This window comes from Sceloporus occidentalis, unplaced genomic scaffold, assembly GCF_023333645.1.
Source record: "Sceloporus occidentalis isolate IW3139 unplaced genomic scaffold, rSceOcc1.0.p SCAF_3, whole genome shotgun sequence".
NCBI lineage: Eukaryota > Metazoa > Chordata > Lepidosauria > Squamata > Phrynosomatidae > Sceloporus > Sceloporus occidentalis.
Genome location: NW_028316983.1, coordinates 187,641,707 through 187,667,181, shown reverse-complemented (window position 1 = coordinate 187,667,181; position 25,475 = coordinate 187,641,707). Strand labels below are relative to the sequence as shown.

General features: G+C 39.7%; 1 protein-coding gene across 2 annotated transcripts; it reads right to left on the bottom strand.

Annotated features, from left to right (window-relative positions):
* Window positions 1–341: 341 nt before the first annotated feature.
* On the bottom strand, window positions 342–25,475 carry LOC149317234 (mitochondrial enolase superfamily member 1-like). 2 transcript variants are annotated; one of them, XM_089517143.1, is made up of 17 exons: window positions 25,320–25,475; window positions 22,233–22,341; window positions 17,742–17,857; window positions 14,810–14,908; window positions 14,616–14,702; window positions 14,253–14,279; window positions 13,225–13,297; window positions 11,928–11,966; window positions 11,544–11,626; window positions 10,181–10,215; window positions 8,511–8,598; window positions 7,204–7,338; window positions 6,437–6,478; window positions 4,906–5,035; window positions 4,560–4,659; window positions 3,182–3,263; window positions 342–1,913 (listed from the first exon to the last, which is right to left on the bottom strand). In XM_089517143.1, the coding sequence occupies exons 1-17, from the start codon at window positions 25,401–25,403 to the stop codon at window positions 1,800–1,802; spliced, it is 1,443 nt and encodes a 480-aa protein (XP_089373269.1). In that variant the 5' UTR covers window positions 25,404–25,475; the 3' UTR covers window positions 342–1,799. The 2 variants fall into 2 exon arrangements, with proteins under 2 accessions (XP_089373269.1, XP_089373270.1); XM_089517144.1 differs by lacking the exon at window positions 14,810–14,908 and having other exon boundaries at window positions 348–1,913; window positions 25,320–25,474.

The following is a 25,475-nucleotide window of genomic DNA, read 5'->3' as shown; positions in this document are numbered from 1 at the left end:
TGGGAAAGGTGCTCACAGATAAGCTCTGGGAGAGATAGTTTTGATGATCAGTTGTGCCACATCTAAACCATCATTGCTGGAGTGCCTTAGTTTTGAGAACCAAACATTTCAGAAACGTGTCAATGAATGGGTGGCCTGCTGCTAATGCTACTGTTGAATGTTTATCCTTTCTTTTCTGTATTTCCATAAACCTTTCTCACTGCTGTAGCCACATCTTTGCTTTTATGCTGTGCAGAGCCAAAAGGATTCCAGTCTTAGTTTTATAAAAAATAGTAAATAAAAAAATCCTTAATTCTAGTCTCTAAACTGGAACAGATGTTATAGGAATACAGAATAGGTTCCTCTTTGTCTCATGACATGTAACTCTTCAAATGTTACACTGTAAGACAATGCCACATATAGAGTAGGACCTTGTTTAATTTAAAGTGATGCTTAAAGTCTACATTCCTGTACCAAAGATCACCGCCATCACCAAGTTTCTTCTCTATGCAGTAATATGAGAAGGCAAACATTCCAACTCTTCCTCCAAACAGCTTGCCACTTCATCTGTGTGGTATTCTCTTCACAGATCCTGTCCTGTTACTGGAGGACCAGTCTTCAAGGGGCTGAGTAGATAGGGAAAAAATGGGCTGATCATGGTTTTCAGAAAAGCAAGTGGAAGTGCTGTTGTCCACACAGCCAGCTCGAAAGGTAGGCTAAACACCCATAGGCTGTTTGAACCATGTGGAGTGAAGTTGAGCCAATTTTTTTTGCTTCCCTACCATGCATGTGCACCATCCCATAAACACTGCCTGTGACCACCAATTACTTCTCTCCATCTGCCAAGGTGCAATCCCATTGGACACCCGTGTGACCGGCCACTTGCAAATGCAATACACTGTCTGCATGGTGTGTTTGGTGCATTGCAGGTGGCGTATCGGTGTGCCGAGTGACACTGTCAAAGCACAATCATGATGACTTCCCATACATGCCCCTTTCATCCCATGTCCCTCTTTGGGACTGGCTAGTATATGTTGCAATTACATCCATTAAGATACTGGCAACCTACCTTGTTTGTCATACTTCTGCGTTTTTACTTTACCACAGTCCTACACTGATGCCATGCTGTTTATATGTATGTGCGATGATGCACATTTCCCACATTAAGCCAGAGTATTGGAGCTTCTTTTGGTTTTTAGCCCTGAAATTCTATATCATTTCCTTAGCTACATAACCACTTTAGTTACACTAAGGCTAAGTAGAGTCTCCCAGTCTGATCCCAGTTTTGCATCGTACATTGCACAGCTTGACTTCAAGTCGGTTTGAAGCCACTTTATTTTGCTAGTGGACAACTCCCCAAGGTTTTTTTGATTTTACAGTCTTCTCTAGATTATAGCAAAGTGACCTAAATGCTAACAGTAATCCACAGGTAATTCTTTACAATTTATACTATACATCACCACAGAATACACTCTGTTTCATGGTAGCACATCTAGTCATACTTTATGTGAAATTTCTCAACTCAGCAGGTACATTCAGAAGTGCAGTGTTTCATTATATAAGGCCATAGCTATTGGATCAGTTCCAGGAAAAGTGAATCATTTACCCTTTAAACTTAACTATTAAAAGCCTTCCTTTTTCTTAAACCGATCAAGGCTTCTATAACTGGGACTGCAATTTTCTTGTTTTATGCAAGCCAGGGGAAGCTTTCTAAAAGCATTAATTTGAACTGGATATCTTCGGTATCTTCAGCAAAACTAACTATTTGCAGCAGTAAAAATAGCTTAGGAGTCTAATCTTTAGCCGGAAGATGCAGCATTTCAGTTTATATTAGCTGTATGAGGGTCAGACAGGAGTTTCTGCCAGACGTCTCCTTGCGGAAATTGGTATTTCCTTATGGAATCTTCTTTCATTTCAGAGGAATATCCAGGTGCCTGAAAGATATTTTGTATTTGGTAACTACATTTCCATTTTAAATAGAAAACAACTATCTGTTACACAGGTCTTGCTTAGCACATTGTAAAGATATGTTCTAACAGCATAGAAATGTGGGCTGAAATTCTGTATCACTTCCTTAGCTACATAACCACCTTAGTTACACTAAAGCTAAGTAGAGTCTCCCAGTCTGATCCCGCAACCTCACTTACCATACAGCAGCTGCTGTGAGCAACAGGTCTGTTCCTCTCCAGGAAGCAGCTGACTGACATTTCCACTTCCTTCTGTAGGTGATCTCTGGTGCAACAGTCAGATGAAGGGTCTCTGTTGCAATTCCCCCTCACACCAGAGATTGCTCACAGGGGGATTGGTGGTAGAAATGTCAGCCAGCTGCTTTCTGATCAATGAGGGAACAGATAGTTTTCCACAATGGCTTGTGCCCAGTAAGTGAGGATTGGGGGACTTTCAAAGTCCCTACGTATTCCCTTAACTGGAGAATACGGTCCAATCCACACTATAAAAATAATCCAGTCTGAGACCACTTTAACTGCCCTGGCTCAGTGTTAGGGAATCCTGGAAACTGTAGTTTATTGTGACACCAGAGGTCTCTGACAGAAGACTACATGTCTCACAAAACTATAGTTCTCAAAATTTCCTAGCATTGAACCATGGCAGTTAAAATAGTATCAAATGATTATTTCTGCAGTGAGAATTGGACCCAAATAGATCATGAGTATGAACCAGTCAAAAATTCATAATTCTAGGTCATACATTTGTAACTACCCTAGTGAATTCTGGCCATATTTCTTACCTACCTTTTAAGACTCTGGTCTTCTCCACATGGTTGATTATATAAAAGTTATTCTTATTTTGAAAGCCTGATGCTAGCAGTTCATACGTTCAGTAATATGTAGCAAAGTTAGCTCTACCAAGCATCTTCTACTTGCTTTTCTTTAATATCATTGGCTTTTTCCTTTTTGCTATGGTTTTGGTTTGATATGGCTATCTTAGTTTAACCAGATTATTTTTCTTCGGTATAATTATAATTTAGTTTTATTATATTATATTATTTTTTATTTTTATTTTGTAGCATTATTCAAAATGGGTTGCTATAGCATGCAGTACAACAGCATCTGGGCTTCATGATGTCAATCCCCATTTTAGGGATATTTCCTTGTTTCTAAACTCAAGAGCAAAATTCAACATTCATGGAGAGACATTATGAAAATACTGACAAAACTCCAGCTGTGCCAATGCAAACAATTACCTGTGGAGGCAGATAGGATGCATTCTTGATTACTACAGGATACTTGAAGTGTTCATGTAGATGATCCACATATTCACACATCCTGGAGGAAAAACATAAAGTAATATATCTGAGATTTATAAAACCTTTAATCTTTTTACAAACTACATCTATCATAAGTTGCCAACTATAAGCACCAAAGATTTAGGTTTTGCAATGGATGGCACCGAAACTCAGGAAACTAGAACGCATCTCCATTTATGATACATTTGTTACCTCATTATATTGCTTTTCCAATAAAAAGCCACCAAAAAACATTTGCATCAAAACCAAAGTAAAAACAAAATGAAAGAACAAAACAATTAAAATAACCACAATAAACATCAAAACAATTTTAAAAGCTTGAAATGGTATGTTTTCACACACTTCGTAAAGAACTAATGGGATACACACTGCATAATCTGGAAGAACACAGGATAAATCCTCCCACATATCTGTCCAATGTATTTGTAGAGGTTCATATTTTCAGAAGGGTTTTTCCTGAGGAACCTTCCATCAATGCAGGTGGTCCCTTAAAGACCCAAGCCACAAAGTATTTAATGCTTTAAAGACTAAACCCCAGAATTGATGCTGAATGGAATTATGAGTTAAAAATCAGAGCTACATTTCCTTTCCAAAGAGCCACTTTCTTTCTTTTAAGTAATTTTTGTTGTCCAGTATATTGGGCTGAAGGTCAACTCCCGGCGCAGTCTGGGTAAAAATCGCCCAGCTACAGCTAAAACAATGTACATAGCAGAGTATAAAAACAACCCCCCAGCTATTGGTATTGGCAGTGCACTGACCACTTTTCACAAACAAACAAACAAACAAACAAAAAAACCAGAAAATTCATTCATCCAGTCCTGCAGGTTTTTATCTTCAGTTATAATATGTACAATGTAAAACGGCGCACGCACACACACACACACACACACACACACTTTCTGGTTTTCAATCTGTTTCACAGCTACAAACTAAAACAGTAGCTCACAGCAATAACCTGATGCTCCAACAATGGCTCACAACCAACCAACCATTCAAACTGTCATCTGACATGTGGCCACTGATCAGTCTCCTGGTCCAGTGATACAGAATACTGGCTGTGAATCATCATTCAGTCAATCAAAATATTTTATTTTCTGTTTAAAGTCACAAGACACTAGCTCTCAATGTTAAAAGCTGAAGCATTTTAGAGCAGAGATGGGCAAAGTACTGCTCTGCAGATGTGGAAATGCAACACCCAGCAGCCCTAGCCTACATAGGCAATGATGGGAATGCAGTCCAACAACATCTACAGGGGCAGACTTTTCTTAAAACTTCAGAGTTCAGCACAATAAAGAACTAAAGAATTAAGACTAACCTGTTCTCAAGGCTGCCAGATATTGAAATGTAGTCAAATATTATCAAGTGTTGTACCAGCTCACAAAGTCCGACCCCACCAGCATGAGGACATACAGGGACTGGAAATAAAGAGATATAAATGTCTTCGGTGCTGCTAAAAAGCAAACTGGGCCTTTCTAAACAAAGAATATGTAATTTCCTTCCAATGCAGAAATCACACGTCTAGCCCTTCCCTACTCTCTTTTCAAATAAGATTCCCAGAAAAATCAAATTCTATTTTAGGTATAAAAAATTGCGTAAAATATGATGATAAACACTAAGTCCTATAGATCTGAGAGCTACAAGAGTATTTCAAAGAGCCTTACTTTCAAACTTCTTGGCCATCAGCAACACAGACAAGTTTTCATTGACACTTCCCAGTCTGCAACTATCCACCTGGACATAGCTCAAAGCCTGGGCCTGGAGAAGCTGCTTAAACACTACTCTGTTATGGCACTGCAGAGAGTGAAATCAAAAACTGCTTAGCTCAAGGTTCTGCAAACTGGCGAACACTTATTCAAAGGTGAAAGATTTATACGATCTGAAGACAAACCAGAGTATATAAACACTTATTAAAACAGCTGGAAACAGAAAACAATTGAGCTTCATTTTCTTTTAGGGATTATATGTCGCTGTAGAATTTTAGAGAAAACTATCTTATACTTCTAACAAATAAGAGACAAAACCATTACAAATCTGCCCACTTAGGCCTTCACATAGCATGGGCAATGACACACTGTTAAAAAAAACAATTACTAACATAATGAACAGACAACTGTATTTTTTTTAAAGTTATATTAACATTTTTAGGTGGCTGTCCTTAGGAAGTATGTGTGTATACATTCATACATACATAGTAACACACAACTGGAACTGGACATGCTAAAATTTATTATGCTTTGTTTTCAGTCCCCTCACCCCAAATTAATAAATTTAAAGAATTTGAGTTTAAAATATAATTAAAAAACACAATAAAATAATTCTCAAGCAAACTGAATTTAAGAATTTAATTTAGATTAATTTTTTGTGGGTTTTTCAGAGAAGATGCCAGCCACAGATGCTGGCGAAACGTCAGGAAGAAAATCTAGAACATGGCCACATAGCCCGAAAAACCCACAAAAAACAAAACAAAACAAAAACACATGGATGCCGGCCATGAAAACCTTCGACTTCAAATTCTGGCATTATTTTTTTTGCTCCCTCAAACTATTTAAGGTTCTTAGCTGGGATTCAAAAACTGAAGTCAAACGTAATTTGCTGCTGCTGCTTCTTGGAAAAAGGCTCCTCTTGTGCCTAAAACAGACTTGAGGAAGACATGGCAAAATTCCTCCCATTTCTCTAGGGGAGTGCAGGGTTTGTCTGTCTGGTTTTTAAAAATAATTTTAAGGAATTAAAAAAGGGATAGGAGAGGAGACCTTCCAAGGTCAAGTAAAGGGCATGTGAAGTCCCCAGACCTCACAAAGTTGCCCACACCTGTTAATAGGCCAGTCAGAATATAATTTTCCAACGTTGGCTGAATATTAAAATGTCCTTGGGTGGGGGGAGGGTGATACAGAGGTATGATCCCATTTGTTGTTGTGTGCCTTCAAAATCATTTCCAACTTACAGTGAACCTAAGGCAAACCTGTCATTGGGTTTTCTTGGCAAGATTTGTTCAGAGGAGGTTTGCCATTGCCCTCCTCTGAGACTGAGACCATGTGACTTGCCCAAGATCACCCAGTAGGTTTCATGGCTGAGTGGGGAATAGAACCCTGGTCTCCAGAGTCATAATCCAGCACTCAAACCACTATGCCACACTAGATCTCATGCTTAAGGTTAAACACACAATGAAGATAAATAATTGAGAAACAGACTCACTTGTTCTCCAGTTGCCACACCAATCCCTAATGGAGCTAACGCCTAAAAACAAGAACAGCACATGACATGATATAAGCAGAACTTTTTCAAAATAGTTATTCACAAGGGAAAGTGACATTATGGTTTACTGGCTGTTCCATATTGTACATTTAGAAAAAGACTGAAATAAACCAATGCAATTCTAAGTACAGTTAAAGCTGTAATTCCTTGATGTTGTTTTATTTTAATAATAAATTAGGTGTAAAGAATTACATAAGAGGGTGTGTGTGACCACAAGGAATATACTTGGACCATTAACTTAACGTAAGTTCTACTGAATTGAAAGGGGCCTGAATATCCCTAACTCTATGTTGGATGTTGGCCATAATGTACAAGTGAGACCACTGATGCTCTAATACGTTTTGCTCACACGTCTTTGGCTAGTATTATATTTCTCATACAATTGGAACTTTAATCCAAACACATTAAAAGTGTATGCATCACATTTATTTTAGGACCACTGCTGACTGGGTTGCACATGTATGTATGTATCTTTAAACTTTTTATTACAGCCTTCAGAAATGTGTTACTCATTTAAACTTAATGGAATACAGTCTATATGTGTGACAGGCTCTTGTAGCCAGCATATTTTAATGACTTTTGACAACTGTTTCAGCCTGAACTTTGAGTGTTCTAAGGGGGGAAAAACTCCAGTCAATAAATCACCACAGTTCTCTGGTGGATAGCAATTCTGTCATCTGATTGAAATGAAAAACACCCCCTCTGACCTTAGAAATTGTTGCATGCCCAAGAATATCATCAGGGGAAGTCGGTTCCTCAATCCATAGTGGTTTGAATTCAGCTAGTTTGGTGACCCACTCTATGGCTTCTTCCACTTCCCATCTTTGGTTAGCATCCAACATCTATGAATAGTTATGCATTGAACTTACTCTCTTATGCTATTGAACAATCATAATTTTGATTTGAGACAGATGGAAAGAAATAGAAACTTGAGCCAAACTTTTCTTTATGACATAGCCTAGCTTCCTACTGCTGAAATGATATAACAGTCCAATGATATACTCCTGGCCAGCATTTTCTAAAATCCATTAAAATAAGAAAAAACCAACAACATGAAGAATCAAACATTTAATTGTAAATAATCAAGCCCTACTGAACAAAGGCTAACAAAGTACTCCAGTTCAGCAAAACATCCTAGCATGTTAGTTGTGCAATCCTATGCATATTTACTTGGGAGTAAGAACCAGTGAACTAGGAAACATACCTCCAGTGAAACGTACGTCCAAATAAATGTGTACAGTATTGGGCTTCATACACCACAACACAAAAATATCATTCAGTTTTGACCAAGAATTGCACTAATCTTATTGCAATCACCACTGAAATACTATACTAAAGACTATATTAAAATAATGCTTGACAGTCTTTAAAAAAAACATTTTAAAATAAAACCTGTACTTTTTTTGCTTGAGGTTAAATGCTGCCCATATATATTCATTTTTATGCCGCCTTTCTCCCAAAAAGGGACCCAAAGGTGCCTCATAAGATCAAACGCCTTAAAACATTTAAAAAATTTAAAATAACACAGTTAAAACTTTTAGAAAAAAAATAAAATTAAGATTAAAAACATAAAAAAGTTAAAACACATGATCAAGCAACAATATAAATTCACTTGTACTGTGCTATAAACAAAGACTATAAACCTGGTTTTATACTATCCTGAGAATAGTGGTATCCATCTGGTTTGAATGTATTAACTTTAGTAATGATCACATTTTTCAAGGAACACACAGTATTACAAGATATAAAATATATTTTCTAAAATATATCTAAGTTGTGTTTTGTAAAAAAATGCATTTAAACATATAAAATATAGTTTAAAATATGTTAAAATACATAAGAGAACTCACCACAGAGCTTAATAGATGTCATTGATCTATCTATCTAACTACTTCCTTTGGCTCTTTTAGTTGATTTAACACTTAAAGACAAAATTTTCAGTTTTTTAAAAAACAGTGATAGCATAATTTCATAATAAAAACATCTCCAATTTAACTCAAATACATCCATATACCAGTATATTTTCAGGACCAATCATTTCTCTAATGAGTCTGCACCTCCGAATGTCATCTTGGAGATCTGCTCCAACTTTGACTTTGAACCTATAGGCACATTTAATTGTAAATAATCAAGCCCTTTTCCAAAGACTGTTAAAGCTTTGTTAATAAGCAGCTTTTATTATTATTAAAACATTCTTTTCTTCTGATATCTTGCTCAGAAATATTAGAAGATGATATCAAATCACTCATTTCTTTTATTATGAAACTCTATCCTATGCAACAGCAGAATAATAACCATTAGAGATGAACAAACTTCCCCAGGTTCAATTAAGAACCAAGCTTGTCTAAGATAAGTTAATGTGGGTTTGATTCCGATTACACTGTATTAGTTTATTTTAATCCTGATTACTCTACAGTCTAGAACCTGTTGCAAGTGTAGAGGCATTCCATTCCTGCAAGCCCCATTCCAAAGGGAATATCACATATTGTGGAGGTCTTCCTGTTTTCATCAACATAAACTGTGTTGCCCCTTACCTATTTCCCCAAACTTACCAGATATGGTTAGTAAGGACTACTGCTAATATAGCCCTTGATTGCTGTTGCAACAGTACCTGAATATAACTATCCCAATTCATTGTATTCCAAGGGCCTTGAGTCCTTATGGAAAATCTATGAAATTATGTTGTTGTACTTAATGTCAACACAATGCTCTCATAACTAAAAAAAAAGGATGATAAAGCACCTTCTATTCACTGTCTCTGTCCCACAGTTTCACTGAGAGATGGGGATGGTGGTGGAACTGACAGTAGGGAAGGCCAGTGCTGGGAGCTAACAGGTCCTCAGCCTAAATCTCTGAAAGACTTAGGGCCGAAACAGATGGCCCAGTAAAGCCAGCTTCTAGCCGGCTTGGGGGCATGGCGTTTAGCCATGCCATGCCCCTGAGTTGCCTGGATGCCGCACTGGCGATTACAAGCTGGCGTGACTTCTGGGCAAATCAGGGACATGGTGTTTAGATACCACTCACCTGGGAGCCAGCAAAAAGCTGGCTCCAGCAGTAAAAGGGCTCTTTTTTTTTACCCCAAATATGAGTGGATTTTTTTTTTCTTATTTGGGGCCATGGTGTGCGGTTGCTTGGCCATCACCTGGCTTTCTCAGGGGCAGCTTGAAGTTGCCCCTTCAGGGTTGTCTGTTTCGGCTGTTAGTTGTAGCTCAGTACTAAGAGTAGCAATCCAGATACATTTACAATTCTGAACTTCAGCTCTGTTTTGTCTGATAAATATGTGGGACAAGAGGTCGAGTGAAATGTCATACTGTTGGGTTGAAAAGGACCTTAGTATGAATCACTTAGTGCAAGGTTGTAATTCAACACGGGTTAATCATGTGTACATTCCTTTCCTTTCCTGATCAGGTCCCTCACACACTAAAGAGAAGATAAAAGCATACACTCATGATCTTGAGGCCTAGACATGTATGCTCCAGTGTTCTACATGTAATGCCTATATAATATTGCAAAAGGGTCCACAGTGCTGATCCTTCTTGAAGGGTCAGGAGGCCAGGTACCCACTTGCTCACCTAGAGTAAGTGAGGAAAGCTGTCAAAACTGATAGTGACAACTGTTTGGCATGGTGTGTCAAATGTCCCTCTTGTCTATTTCTTACAAAATTAAGGAAAGAATGTACCATACCTTGTCCACCCATCCTTCAGAGCTTCAGTGCACAGCTGCCAAGAAAGTTACATCAGTTACACAAATATTTAGCAAGTGTAAGCCATCTCTACAAAGATTTTAGTAACTCAATTCTGTCTCCTCCCAGCACATCCTAGTGCTCTCCAGATGTTTTGACCTACAGCTCCCAGAAGTCTCAGACAGCAAGGTCAATGACCAGAGATGGCAGGAGGTGTTATTGAAACATCTCAAAAATACCAGATTGGGGAAGGTTGTGATTTGTTAATCCGTCTCTTGTCTTTTGTAGCAGCACATATCACAAATGATATTTTTATAGTCTGAAAAGTATATTTGGGTTTTTTCTTGCTCTTTAGATTTAGCAGTCTAGCTGCTTAAACTTAAATAGGAAATGCAGGAGAGTAAGGGCCAAGTATGTGCATGACATAAATATGCTTGCTCCATGAGGCAGAGATTCAGCATCATTAAATAAAAGTTCTATAGGTAAAACTAGGCAATGGTCCCCCTCTCACCAACCTGGACTCACCATTTCACAGCAATAACCCCTTCTTCTATCGACATATAGTGGCTGGTGGGGAATTGGAGAGATCAGAGCCAGACGCAAAATAATTATACCATCCTCCAAGATCTCCTGGGGTCCTCCAGAAGACTTGGCAGATGACATAATGGCTATGGAGAGGGACTACTGACATGAAAAGCTGAGTCCTGGGGGTGGTGAGGTGGCAGGATGGAAGAGAAAAATACAAATGTCCACAACAACCAGTCACAGGCAAATGTCAGACTGAAGCTTATGTACGACACTAACAGAATCCCAGCCAGTGTTGAAATGAAGCAGAAATTGTACATGTCAGTCCCTGCATGAGGATGGGCTCCTTCTGAAGTTCTGTCTGCCATAAAAGGAGACAGAGTGTCAGAAGCAGTACTCATGTTATAATGGGATTTAAACACACGGGTCCTGGCTCACACAACTCTCCTATGTCTAGTACAAGAGACCACAGAACTCTAAGACCTCTTACCCCCATCTTACTTCACATATAACTACAGCATGGAAAAGTTACTTTTTTGGACTGCAACTCATAGAATCCCTTGGGCAGCACAGCCACCAGCTGGGAGGTTGGTGGTTTTTGGACATGTAGTCCACACCCCCTCCCAGCAAAAACATTTTAAGCTCTGCAAAGTTCAGGGCTATGTCAATCCATAGCATCAATCCATGTGCACACAAAAAATAGGCAATATCAGACAGTTTTAAAATGGAACTTGCTTTTAAAATATCCTTTGTAGTGCTTAAACCAATCACTTTTGTTAAGTGTTTAGCATTTGAACCCAAAGCAGATGTCTAAATGGGAAGAGTGTGGATGAGCCAAACCTGTTTAAGTTGCTGGTCTGGATAGCCAAGCCAAGCACACGATGTGGTATAAGCTGGGTAGCCATATTTTAACATTTGTTCTTCTACAAAGATACAGAATGTCACTGGAAGTTACATGTAATTTCTTTGCAATTAATTTACTATCCAGGGAAACCATGTCTACATTACCCACAACAACTGCACATTAGAACAATAATTCAGAAAAGCCTTGAGAACAAATGAAAATTTTGGACTCCCATGGGCTAATTCATCACTGCTTCCCCAATGCATTCTGTGTCACATGTGGGAAATCAACAACTCTTTTCTAATCCCAGTTTCAGAAGAACCTCCTGGGAGGCAGATTAATAAAACAGGAACTCTACAAGGAAGAGCTTTGTTGCTTACCTCTTTCTTTTTTCCCCATTAGACCATTCTGAAGTATTGCTAGGAAAAGAAAAAAGTAAAACATTAAATTGGAATGGAAGTTAATTTGTCCTTTTACTTATAAGTGTTCTATCTGATAAAGCAAAATTAGAGTACAGATTATTTACAAACAAATGGGACTGCACTGTGGCCAGGATCGTGATGAGGCAGCATGTTACTGTGACCATCCATTATACTAACTGTCATTCTATCTTTATGCTCATACAGGCAGAAGGCAGCTGTGACAGTGGCAGGAGATTAATACTGTCAGCACTATGCTGCTTGTTTCCTGAATGTTTGGCTTCTGTTTGGGTCTACCAAGCCAAGGCAATATGGGAAGGCCATGGGAGAGGCAACTATCCAGTTGCGTCCTACATTGCCTTCACTCCATGGAACTTTTGGAAGCCAAGTGTTTGAGAAATAGGTGGGACAGAGATGGCAGCCTCCTCCTCTCAATGTCATAGCTGATGTCTTTTATCTCCCTTCCCCACTACCATGGCCTCCATTGGCAGAGTTACACTACCAGCAGGACATAGAGGGCCCTGGATACTGCATATATACCTATGGAGACTACACTCTGCATCCACTGTACTGCTATGGCATGAGCATGGGCTATGATCTGTGGTTACTAGTTGAAAGTTCAGTTTAGTCAAGAATACATTGGTTTGTTATATGTATGTTATTATTTTAATAATCAGTCTTCTCTCCCTCCCCACTTGTAATACAGAGATAGTGCTACTCTACAGGGCTCTAGAAAAGTCTAAAGAGGTAATCTAAGTAAAATACATTTAAACCAAGACGGAATAAAACTCTATAGACACTGGCTGAGAACCTGTATTGTGGAGACATGGTATAACTTCACACTCAAGGAGTTATGCTTTAGCTGTACTTCGTTGCTGTTGTTGTTGTGTTCCTTCAAGACATTTCTGACCCTAACATGAGCCTATCATGGGGCTTTCTTGACAAGACTTATTCAGAGGGGTTTTGCCTTTTTCCTCCTCTGTAGCTGAGAGAGTGTGGCCATGGGCAAGTGGGGATTCTAACCCTGTTCTCCAGAGTCCTAGTCCAATGCTCAAACCACTATACAATACTGGCTCTCTTCCATCATTCACCATCAATGAATCTTAGTAGTAAGGCATGTCAGTGTTTGGCACCAAACAAATTCTTGGGGAGGCCTGGAACAACACCTAGTTCTAGCTCACACTTGGATATTTGAGAGAAGTTAGCCAGACTGAGATAAAGTAATTCAATGCAGTTTTTAGACTATAAAATAACTTACTATAAGCTTCCTCTTCTGTTAGTGCATCAGTAATATATCTGAAATCTATGCATGATACCAACTGTTTGGGATTCTGATTAAAAGGAAAAAAAAAGAAAGGAAGTCAAACTAGTGTATAATGTGTCTTGGAAAATGCTAATTTAGTAAGTTGAGAGACAGTGAACATTTTCACCCTGATCCAGAAGGGAAGATCCAAGTACAGAAATTAGATTACATGAACATGGGTTTTATTAGACATACAAACTCCATGTGTATCCACTCATCTAGATGCCACTGGAAGTCAACCTCTGGGTCACTTCTTCTAAGAAAAAGACTTTACTAGGCTTAAAATGGCCCTGGGAGAGCAAAGAAAGTGGTGAAATTGCCTTAATGTCCACTAGGGCATGCTGGGGGACATTTGATGGCAATAAAAATAATAAAATAAAATAATACATTAAAAAAAATCAGGGGGGGGGGTGGCCTTCCAAGGTGTCCCAGGGGGTGAACTGCCCTAGGTATAAAAGCTTGCAAAACCTATTTTTAGCAAAGTGTTATATATACTTATGACACTACAGTAGTAACTCTAAGAAATACGTTTTAAAATTAATACAAAAAAGATGTGTAGAAATATTTACTTACATTTTCTTCATATCAGACTTGAAATTAGCTTAAAATATCAAGTATTATGACACTGCATAACTGTGGTTTCCCACTTTAATTGTGAACCCATGACATCTTTTTTATTGCACTTTTTTTAAAAAAAACACACACCTTTAAACATAGCAGTATAAAGGTCAACTTACATCTGGTACTGCATTTGTTCACAGACAATTGCTTAAAGCAGAAACCATTCCACATAGCAATCCAGGAAGCAAAGGCTTTGCAAACAAACTGTGTAGTCTGTAAGACTTGAAAACATTTTGTTTTGGCTTTTTGCCACACGCTATGTATTCAAGAAGAGCCCTGAATGTGGGATCATGGGTCCACAGCATTATTTCCAGCCCAGCACAAACATAAATATACTGTATTATCATTAAAACAGTTCTTACCATGTCAACCAGTAGCTTCCAGAGAGGCTTTTTTTAAGGGAAAGAAGGGGCGGGGGGCAGAAATTGAAAATTTTAATCAGCAGAAGTTAGAAATTTGAACATATAAAAGTTAAATATATAAGTCATAGTCAGTTCTTTTTCCTGTTCTTTGTATATATGAGCCAGAATGATCATAAACTGGCACTGAGTTTGCCTTAATTCAAGCTGCGGAATGTCTGGCCCTCAAGACATTGCAACTCCCATCAAGCTTGCTCAGCACAGCCAACAGTGAGGGATGATGGGAGTTGTTGTCCAACATCTGGTGGGCTACATATCACACATTCCTTTCCATGCAGTACCATTCTTATCTGTTTGTTCCATTACCTTTCCTTCCTGTTTGGCCCACAGATCCCAGACAGCATTAAGAATGGCAGCTGTGGCCAAATGCACAGCTCCTTTCTCTGGGCCAATCTGTTGACAAAACAAACATCATAATGGTTACAGTAAGGCAGCTATATCATAAGAAATATGTTTCTTTTCTCAGTTCCAAAACCCCGGATTATGCCATTTTATATCACCAGCAAGATTCCATCCTGTTTATGGAACAGTAAACTGCTTGGATCCTGGCAATATTTGAAGTCTATAAACAGTGACTGCCAGACAGGCTGTGAAAATACCTTCAAAGGAGACAGAGATTTACATTTAGAATTCAGGTCCATTCACTGGTGTAGTAATTTACAGCTAGTACTCACTAACATGCTCTCACAAAGTTACAAACACAGATATGCACAGGGGGTCCCTAGGCACAACTGCCTAAATACTTTTCTCATTACCTGCCTAGGTCAAGGATGGCTAACATTTTAAAGCTATCTACATATGCAAGTCTGTTAGCACATTTTGAGACATTTACCAGATTCATACTCTGTTTGAAGGTTTCTTTGTGAATTCTGACCTTGCAAATTTTTGACATTCAGTATGATATACATGCACACAGATAGAGGGGAAAGAACAAAACCCCTGACATTTAAAAATGATTACAAAGCCATTGTGTATAATACTATACATTAAATAGTTCTTCTCTTTAAAAAAATATTTTTATAGGATTTCTAAAATAGGATTCCGTAAAAAGAAGAAAGGAAGGAAGGAAGGAAGGAAGGAGAGGAAAATACATATGATATGAGCACTGATATAAATTGATCAAATTTTTTACAATAAATGTTCTATAAATATACACCTGTGCATAGCTAAGGCATTAAGACCTTCTGACAACGGAATGAAATGTTTATCTTTCCAGTGTTGGAGTATAGGTCTTTTTGCAACAGTAAAAGCACACAGGTGCCACTAGCATAATGGTACACCCAAAACAGGGGTAGGCAACCTGCGGCCCGCGGGCCGGATGCAGCCCAGCAAGGCCTTGGGACCGGCCCCAGCCCGGTCCTTCCGCCGATTGCCACTGGGGCCTTTGGGGGGCAATTGTCTATAGAAGCCTCGGAAACATGCATTTATATTAACATTTTTTAAAAAATCAGCAAAATTTTTTGCGTGTCCTCCATTTTTTTAAAAAAAGTGTCTTCCATTTGAAAATTTTGTCCTACATTTGTCCTGGTTTATTGATATATTTAATTTTTTAAAAAACCTATTTAATTATTTATTTTTTGGCTTCGGCCCTCCAGTTGTCTGAGGGACAGCAACCCGGCCCCCGGCTCAAAAAGATTGCCTACCCCTGACCCAAAACATAAATAGTTCTATTCAACTGAAACCTCATTACAGTTCTTCCCTCTCTAACAAATCTAAGAAAAATGAGTAACACGTGCTAGTAGATCTCTTGTCATTACCATAAATATAATCTTTCTTTTTACAGCCAGTCACAGAAGCTTAATTACATTTTGGATTTGTTGTTAACACCTGTCAAGTCTACTTTGACTTATGGTGACCCTATGAATGAGAAACTTCCAAGTCCCCCTATTATCTATTGCCCTGCCCTGCCTTCAGGCCAGAGTTATTCTGGCTCCAGGTCAACTAGGTTTAATAGTGCAAATCTATTCTCTTTAAACATTAAAGGGATATTCTTCAGGTTGTATTTTGGCCAATGATTAATTTAATTTTTTTTTAGCTTGGTGAGACTGGCACAGGATCTCTCTGAGACAACAGTAATGATACCATAGCTAATGCTTGTTAGTATGCCCAGAAGAAAGCAATGGTAAAACCACCCTTAAAGACCTTGAAAACTCAATTATGTGCCAGAAGATTATACTTCTGGATTTGAAAGCACTCAAAGAGCTACTGGGGAAGACCAAGATAGTGTTGTGGTTAGTGATGTAACTGGATTCAAACTGAAAGTACATTCAGCTGCTGACATGCTTACTAGTGAAAGGAAAGACTGAAGCTGCACAACACATATTACAGGAACATGGCATATGAGAAGCATGAGTCATGGGAAGTGAGATGAAGGGGCTCGATAGACGGGCGGCTCAACGTCACCCCTTTGAGCCCCGGATGGAGGCTGCAGCAACCAGACGCCACGGCCTCCAGAAGAACCTCACGGAAGGGCGCCACGGGCACGCTCATGCGCCATGATGATGCCCTTTCTGCTCAGCACCATTTGGGTGCTGGACTGCCCATTTGTCATTATGGCGTGCGCCATATGGACAGACACACACCATGATGGCAGTCGGGAGACGAAAGCAGGGCTAGGAGAGTGTGAACACTAAGCCCTACCCCTCACTTTTGGACTCTACCCCTAATTGTCCCTATCTCATACTGGAACCCTCACTACAACTGTACCTCTCTGGACTTAACTGAAACCTTAACTGACTCTCCCTCTCAGCAACAGCCCTATTTATCTTCTCCAGCTTTCACTGTGATGACATGAGGTCTACTAGCTTTTACCAGCTCTCTTCCTATTGGTTTTTACCAGGCTGGCCATCTCTGTCAGCTCTCCACACCAACTGTTTATTCTTTGCAAACACATACTTCTGGCAACCCAAGAGGCAACTGTATACATGAGCATCACCTGATGGACAATGCATAAATCAGATGGACTACAGGCAGAAGATGGAAAAGCTCCATTCTCTCTCCAAAAACAAGACCAGGAGCAGATTGTGGCACAGACAATGTATTGTTAATATTAAAAATTAGAGTAAACCTAAAGAAGAACATTTTTAGTTACAACTTTCAAAACTCTCTACCATCATGACTTCTAGACATGTTGGCTGGAGAATTCTGACAGTTGCAGCATCCATGATGTAGTGAAAACCGTGCACATGATTAAAAGGGAGACTGAATGAGAGCATCCGACTTCTAGATGAAAACAATGATGTCAAGCCGTATTTCTTAGATTACAACAAGAAAGTTACTTTTTGGTTTTCTGCTTTATCCAATGAGATTTCTCCAAGGGAGGAGTCAATACCCAAACATAGTTATGTCTATTTTTTCTCATTATCTACTTAAAAATAAAACCCACTTGTGTTCTTGCATTACCTTATTACAAAATGCTGTGAAATGGCTTACCCATCGGAGCTGCCCATCACTGGTGAGTTGCCTGTAGAAGCCTCGAAAATCACAAATGATTTCATCCAAGTCTTTATTGATCACATGAACAGAGAGTGCATTGACTGCACAGACAACTACAAAATAAATATTTTGAAGCATTAGGACTTTAATGACTTCAGAAAAACATGGGAGAGAGAACATATAAACAATTCTACTAAACAGCATAGGTGGTGAAATACCAGTTTTGGCTAGGATTCTGCACAGATCAATGGCCCTTGGCAATCTTACATTAAATATTATTTCATAACTGTTTAAACTGTAGCTGGCTCCATAGCAGTTAAAGTAGTATCCAACTGCATTATTGATACAGTGTAGATGCACCCAAAGTAATGGAAGAAAAGGGGCTAGTAGGGTTGATGGCTATGAGCACTCTCCGTTGTCCAGAGGATTACCAGGGAGGGAAAGAAAGAGACTGAAGTAAGCTCACCTATTTCTAGCTCTGGACCTGTCCAATTATTATTTTTTTCTTCCCACCTACTGGGAATGGGGCTCTCAACAGAAAGGAGGCTGCACACTCTTGTTTCAATAAGAACCATCAGGTGTAGGTTAACTAATTTCTGACACATTCTTGAAGTAAGGAAAGGGTGGAACTGGAAAGATAGCAGCCATTATTTCAAAACAGTGTTGCACTGATGGATTATGTAACTTCTTCCTACTGGGCAAGACATAATTGTTCTGGAATGCAAATAAAAGAAAGCCAGCATGTCTGTGATTACAGTACAAGACTAGACAGGTTTATGGTCTGATCCAGAATGGTTTTTCATATAGCATACTGCTTGATTATGGATCCTACTAATTTATTATTTATTAAAAAAAACACTAAAAGTGCTGACTGTGTGTGTCATTGATCCATTTCTAACAGAAGTGAAATTTGACAGTTTTTAGTATATCTAGACATTATTTTGCCCATACTACTAAACTGCTCTTATGTCAACTGAGAGCAATAAAAAAAAAGTAAAGGATATCAAAACAGAACTAAAAAGTACATAATCCTATTAGTAGTATCACAGCTGTTTGATCAACATTATGGCTTATAATGTGATCACAGAAGTTGAGAAAATACACTGAAGCATAGTTGGAAAGGCTTTAATAGATTAATTTTCTTTTTGTCACTGTTCTGTCAGGCAGCAGCAGAAGTTTCAAGCGACTCAAAGGTTACTATGCCACAGAGAAATAATTTGCAGTGGCATGTGATATAAAAAAGCAGCTAAAATAATTCTAGACAAAAATAATGGCTGGTATAACTGCCATATCACCTAAAAGTTAGCCACATTAATATTATTCATTTTTAAAATACTTGCTGTTACCATTTTTACACACAGGCTTGCAACTAATAAAACCATATGCTGATCTAGGGTTGTGTCTGTATAAAATAAATGTTTCCAAATGACTCCTTGAAATGCATGGACCCAGGCAGTTGTTCCTTTTTATTTATTTATGAAACCACATTTATGCAAGCTTGAATGACATCGTTAAGTGTTGACATATCTACATACCTATTACTCTGATCAATACAGAAAGCAAATGCAGCTGTGCTGGCCATGAAACAATGTACATGTTGTGGTAATTTTTGGCCAACCAAAAAGAATACAAAAAACTGAACAAGCTCTTGAAAGCCTGCACATGTGTTTTCTGTTCTTTTTTACTGGTCTATTAAATGGTATTTAATGGGATGGAGTGGCTCAAGTGGTTAAGATGCTGACTTTGTTGATTGCAAGATCAGCAGGTTGGCAGTTCTTGGCCAGGTGCTGCATGATGGGGTGAGTTCCTGTCACTAGTTCCAGCTTCTGCCAACCTAGCAGTTCGAAAACATGCAAATGCAAGTAGATAAATAGATACCACTTCTCAATGGGTAACAGTGTTCAGTGGAATCATGCTGGCCACATAACCACCAGAGCAGTCATCGGACAACGCTGGCTCTTCAGCTTAGAAACGGAGATGAGCACTGCCCCCTACAGTTGGTTACAACTAGACATTCATGTCAAGGGACTACCTTTACCTATTAAATGGTATTACCACTGTGGTTGAGCCGGGCATTTCTGTTATATGAAATGTTCTATTACCCTTGGTTGTAATTATAACTATGTTGTTTATGTACAAATCTGTTAAAAACTTATCAGGCCTGATGTCCTGTATCAATGTGAAGTCGGCATCCATAGTTTTTTGTGGGTTTTTCGGGCTATGTGGCCATGTTCTAGCAGAGTTTCTTCCTGACGTTTCGCCAGCATCTGTGGCTGGCATCTTCAGAGAATGAAGATGCCAGCCACAGATGCTGGCGAAACATCAGGAAGAAACTCTGCTAGAACATGGACACATAACCTGAAAAACCCACAAAAAGCCCTGTTTCAAATTTGACTGGTTGTCCCTAACAAAACTCTTTTTTGGTTGGTTCTCTTCTGTTTGGTTTAGGTATCTGTGGGTCAACAGTGGGATGTTGTGGCTAAAAAAGCCAACGCAAGCCTAGGGTTCATTAACTATAGTATTCAGACTGAGACTAGTAATAGTGCCTGCCACTCTATTCTGCTTTGGTCAGGCTTCATCTTGAATACTGTAGCTAGTTCTTGGCACCAAAGCCCAAGAAAGATATTGACAAGCTGGACAGTGTGCAGAAGAGGGTAACTAAGGCCCAACACAGACGGGCAAAAAGCGCCATCCTGGGGTCAATTCTAAGGCTCGGGAGAGCAGAGTATCCCCACTCTCCTGAGCACTCCTGTGCATCAGCGGCACCATCATGGCTCACCCCCATCCATGGACGCCAATGACACCCCGTGCACACACCCTAAAAAGAACCCGGGAGTGGGTTCTTTTTAGGACTCCTGGAGGCAGCGCCATTTGGTTGCTGGGGCCTCCACTGGGAGCAGAAAGCGGTGGCTGCAGACCGTCCTTTCAGGGCGGTCTGTACAGCCCCTAAGATGTTTAAAAGAAATCTAAAAGTAAGCCTTTTGTCTGCTCATGCAACAAATGTTCTGTTTCCCTTGCTCTACCACCTCCCATCCCATCTAGATCTACTCTTAAAGGGCTTCCCAGCCCAAGGCAGGTCTATGGTACTTACAGGGAGCTGCAAAGTAGAAGTTCATTTCAGCAGTGACATCTATTCTGCTGAATGTCTTTAAAGGTACCCAAGAAACTCATTTTTTCTGCAGAAACAAGTATCCTTTCTGATAGTGGCCTCCAGGTGAGTATGGAATTTATAAGTGGTGTCACTTCTCCCAAATGATACCATATCTGACAGTGTGTCTTGGTCCAAATGTACCCAGTAGTTTCACATCAGTGTTACCTACCTAGAAAATCACTGTAGGACGTTTAGGCACATTTGGACTGAAGTGAGGATAAGATATATTTGAAGATTACACTTACTTCATGTAGACAGGTTTTCAGAGAGACAAAATAAACTTATTATTAAGACAGAGAGACAACCTTGTTAGTTGGTTGTAGTATAAAAATTAAAGGGAAAGAGGATAAAGGAGCAGCACCTTTAACTTTGAAATTTCCACCTCCAACAAAGGTAAAACATTTTTTCTTTTAAATTGGGACTGCATTGGCATGTTTTACCTTAATAACACTTAAGTTTCCTGATGCAAAAATATAGGGGCTTCCTAAGAAATTCAGTGTTGTCTTCCTAACAAATGGCCTTGTAGCCTCACATTAGATTCAAGACAAACTGGATATCAAAGGCTGTAGCTTTTTATCTTGCTAATGGAATTTAAAGTTTATTTCCTGGATTTTAAGAATCTCATACTGTAATAGAATTAGGCTAGAAGGAAGAGGGGCCATCCTGCATGAATACCCTTCCACACCATCTGACTGGAGGATAACAACCACAACATTGTGACAAAATACAGGCCTATGACTAACATCGTCACCCTTTTTTTCTTTCTCCTGTATGGTTTTTAACACCTTGCCTGATGAAGAATCCAGTGGAGCATCAAAAGCTTGCAACATGTATATTGTACATTTTGGTTGGTCCAATAAAGGTATCGCTGTTTTGTGGATTTTGCATGATACTATACTTTACTATATGGGCAACACAGCTACCACTGGATATTATTTTAGCATGGGTTTTCATGGATTTCAATCTAAATCCAAAAATCCATGAAAGCTTATGCTAACATAAACCAGTTCCTCTTTAAAAAGCTGCTAGCTTCCTTCTTTTCCCACGATCCCCTTCCTTTTCATATGGATGAGAGGCTTTTTAAACATTACACCTATTTCTCCCAGCAAAGGAGGAGACCACCAGAGTATTTGCTGCCCTTCCACCTACACTGTCGTTGCATAGATGTAGTTGTGTGTAGCCAAGCACCAATGTATCACTTATTAATACAAAGGTCAAGAAAGTTCTCAAAACCACACCTTGCATAGTCTACAATGAAGAGATCATTGCCAAAGGCAAAGCAAGACATGGTTTGACTCATTACATTTGGGACTAGTTGAGATTTTACAAGAACATACCCACTTCTGTGCCTTTGCCCAGTGTAAATGTTAAGCCGTAGCCTTTGAGCCCATCTGGAGCATCTGTGTGTATGACAACGTAGGCTGCAGAATAGTCTGGATCTGGGTGCTGGGGGAAAAAACAGAAACTCACAATGTTGATGCAACCCCCCCCTCCCCACCCAACACACACACCCTTACACACTTAATATTGGCTTGTACTTGACAACTTGGAAATGTCACTTTTTTGGACTAAAGCTTCCAGAATCATACTAACTGTGCAATTTTGGGAGTCACAGTCCAAAACAACAATAGTTCACTTTGTAACTGCATCTGAAGAAGTAGATCATGCAAAAAGAAAATAAAAAACCAGTTGAGTCTTAAAGGTGCTGCTACATTCCTTTCTCCCTCCCTCCTTTCTCTTTTTATACTGCAAGGGAATAGCAGGACAACTTCTTTGAAAAACAGTCCAGGAAATAACTTTTCCAAGCTGTACATCACTATCTATAAAGCAGGCTATGCATCTGGTGGCAACTGTGCTACCAACATGACAGAAAAAAAAGAAAGAAAAGAAAGAATACATCTACCAGTCGAGTCTCCTTTATCTGGAACTCCAAAGTCCAAAACTGTCTATATGGGTGGCTGAAATAGTGACACCTTTGCTTTCTGATGGTTCAAGGTACACAAATGTTGTTTCATGCACAAAGTTATTAAAAATAACTGTGTATAAAATTAACTTGAGGATATGTGTATAAGATTTATCCAAAACAGAAATGAATATTTTTGTTTAGAGTTGGGCCCTGTCTACAAGATATTATGTATATGCAAATATTCCAAAATCCAAACAAATACAAAAAGCAAAGAATTTTTGTTCCCAAGTATTTCAGATAAGGGAGACTTTACTAGTATATCAACACCCATTGAGGTCTGGGAGAGACATATTTTCTTCATACGAAAATCTGCCCCTAATGTTTGAATGAACCACCATGGTATAATGCTTTGAGCTTCAGACTACAGCTCTGGAGATTTTATTAATTAATTAATTAATTAATATGCGACAGCACTGGTCCTCAAACATCTACATTTTGGCAGAATTGGGCTGTGGCATTTGCCTGTATCTCTTTAAAATCCCGAAAAGATGGTGTGAGTGGGGTGAGGCTCAGTGGGAGGAGAAAGGAGAGGCCCCAGGGTTTTTAAAACAAATTAAAATTTCAATTTTTATTTTATTTTTAAAAATTAATTTTTAATTTTTTAAAAAAAATATTTAAAAACATCACATTTTGCCAAATTTTAACTTTAACCACATGAAACTATGTATATGTAAACACATTTATTCTGTGTATGTGTGATAATTTAAAGTATAAACTTAATTTTGCTAGTTGTTTATGTCACAACTATTACCATTACATTCAGTGATATATGGGAATTGCAATTTATGAGCAAAAAAAAGCATGACTAAGGATTCTGTATGGTGTGGCATGAGAGATGGTCAATAGGGGGGTGACACCGTGAGTTACTGTGCTGGGTGACACCAACCCTAGTGACGTTGCTGCCAAAGTGGTTCACTGATAAAACCATTTTTAAAAATTACAATAAAATTTAAAACGGTCAAAATCATTTAAAAATAGTATAAAAGTACATTAAAATAAGATCAGGGTTGAATTCCCCTCTTGGCTACAGAAACCCACTGGGTGACCTTGGGTGAGTCACACACTCTCAGCTCCAAAACCTCACATGAGAAGGTGGCTTTAGGATTGCCATAAGGTGGAAATAACTTGAAGGCACACAACAGGTGTCTTTATGATGGGCTAGAGTACTGTCTGTGCCTCATTGGTTTCAGTGTTGGACTATGACTCTGAAGACCAGGGTTTGATTCTCAGCTCGGCCATGAAACGCACTGGGTGACCTTGGACAAGTCACACTCTCTCAGCCTTAGGGGAAGGCAAAGGCAAACCTCCTCTGAGCAAATCTTGTCAAGAAAACCCCATGATAGGTTCACCGCCTTAGGGTTGCTGTAAATCGGAAATGACTAAGGTCCAAAACACACTGTAGAAATAATCCAGTTTGAGACCTCTTTAACTCCTCTGGCTCAGTGCTGGGGATCCTGGGAACTGTAGGTTATTGTGGCACCAGAGCTGTCTGACAGAGAAGGCTAATGCCTCCCAAAACCACAGCTCCTGGGACTCCCCAGCAATGCACCAGGGCAGTCTCAAACTGGATTATTTCTGCAGGACCCTAGAACCATAGGATTGGAAGAGAGACCTCAAGGGCCAACAAGCCTTGAAGGAACACAACAACAACAACAACAACAACAACAACAACAACATGGAACTTGGAGTCCTGCTTGTTGTCAGTTCTTGAAAACCTTGCAAAAATATTGGAAAAGCGCCCTACACTCAAAGTCTGGGGTAGACACTGCACCATTTTCTTGCAATAAATGCATCTGAGGAATTAAAAGATAAGAACCCTGATAAGTCTGTAGAAACAGCATTTGAGAGAGGTCTTGCAGCCCCTTTGAGACTCACTGAAAGGAAGAAGTTGGCAGCAGGACCTTTCCTAGACTTAAGTCTCCTTCCTCAGATTCTGAGGCACCTTTGAGACTCACTGAAAGGAAGAAGTTGGCAGCAGGAGCTAGACTTGCACCTACTTCCTCAGATGCATTCGAGGAGTGGCAAGCCAGGGACAGGCCTAGCTAAGCGTAGGCTGGAGTCTAATAGAAAACTCATGCTGCCAACTCCTTCCTTTCAGTGAGTCTCAAAGGTGCTGCAAGGTCTCTCTACAGTGGTCCCCAAACTGTGCTCTTTAAAGGGGCTATGGACTTCAGCTCCCAGAATCCCAGGCTATTAGCCAAGAGGGCCGAGGCTTCTGGGAGCTGGAGTCCAAACCTCTTATTTAAAGGGCATACAAACGGATTCTAGAGACGAACGTGGCTATAGCTTCGAATTCTACAGTTCTACATCGCATGGAGCCAGAATGTGAAAGCAGTGTCAAAACGGATTGTCCCCGCAGTGCGGATCCGGCGCCAATCTCGGCTGAGGCGCCAGTGGCTACTGAGGCCTCCTCCTCCTCCTCCTCTCTCAGGGCCATTTTGCGGCCTGGCTTAGTTACCATGGCGTCGGAGCCATGGCGGGCCAAGGAGGTCGGGAAGCGGACGTCGCTCACGCTCAGCCCCGTCACCCGGCCTCGACCCATGGCTCCTGGCGGCTAAGCGGCGCCCGGCTCCCCTCGGGACTCAAGCCACAGGCCTCTCCCCGCCCTCGGAAC

Bases quoted from the DNA above. Each gene is read 5' to 3' on its own strand.
- LOC149317234 (XM_089517143.1), bottom strand. From the start codon at position 25,403: ATGGGTCGAGGCCGGGTGACGGGGCTGAGCGTGAGCGACGTCCGCTTC. The intron at 10,216-11,543 runs GTTTGGCTCATC...CTTTCTTGGCAG, and splicing joins CAGACCAGCAACTTAAACAG to CTGTGCACTGAAGCTCTGAA. The intron at 8,599-10,180 runs GTATGGTACATT...ATGTGCCTATAG, and splicing joins CTGAAGGATGGGTGGACAAG to GTTCAAAGTCAAAGTTGGAG.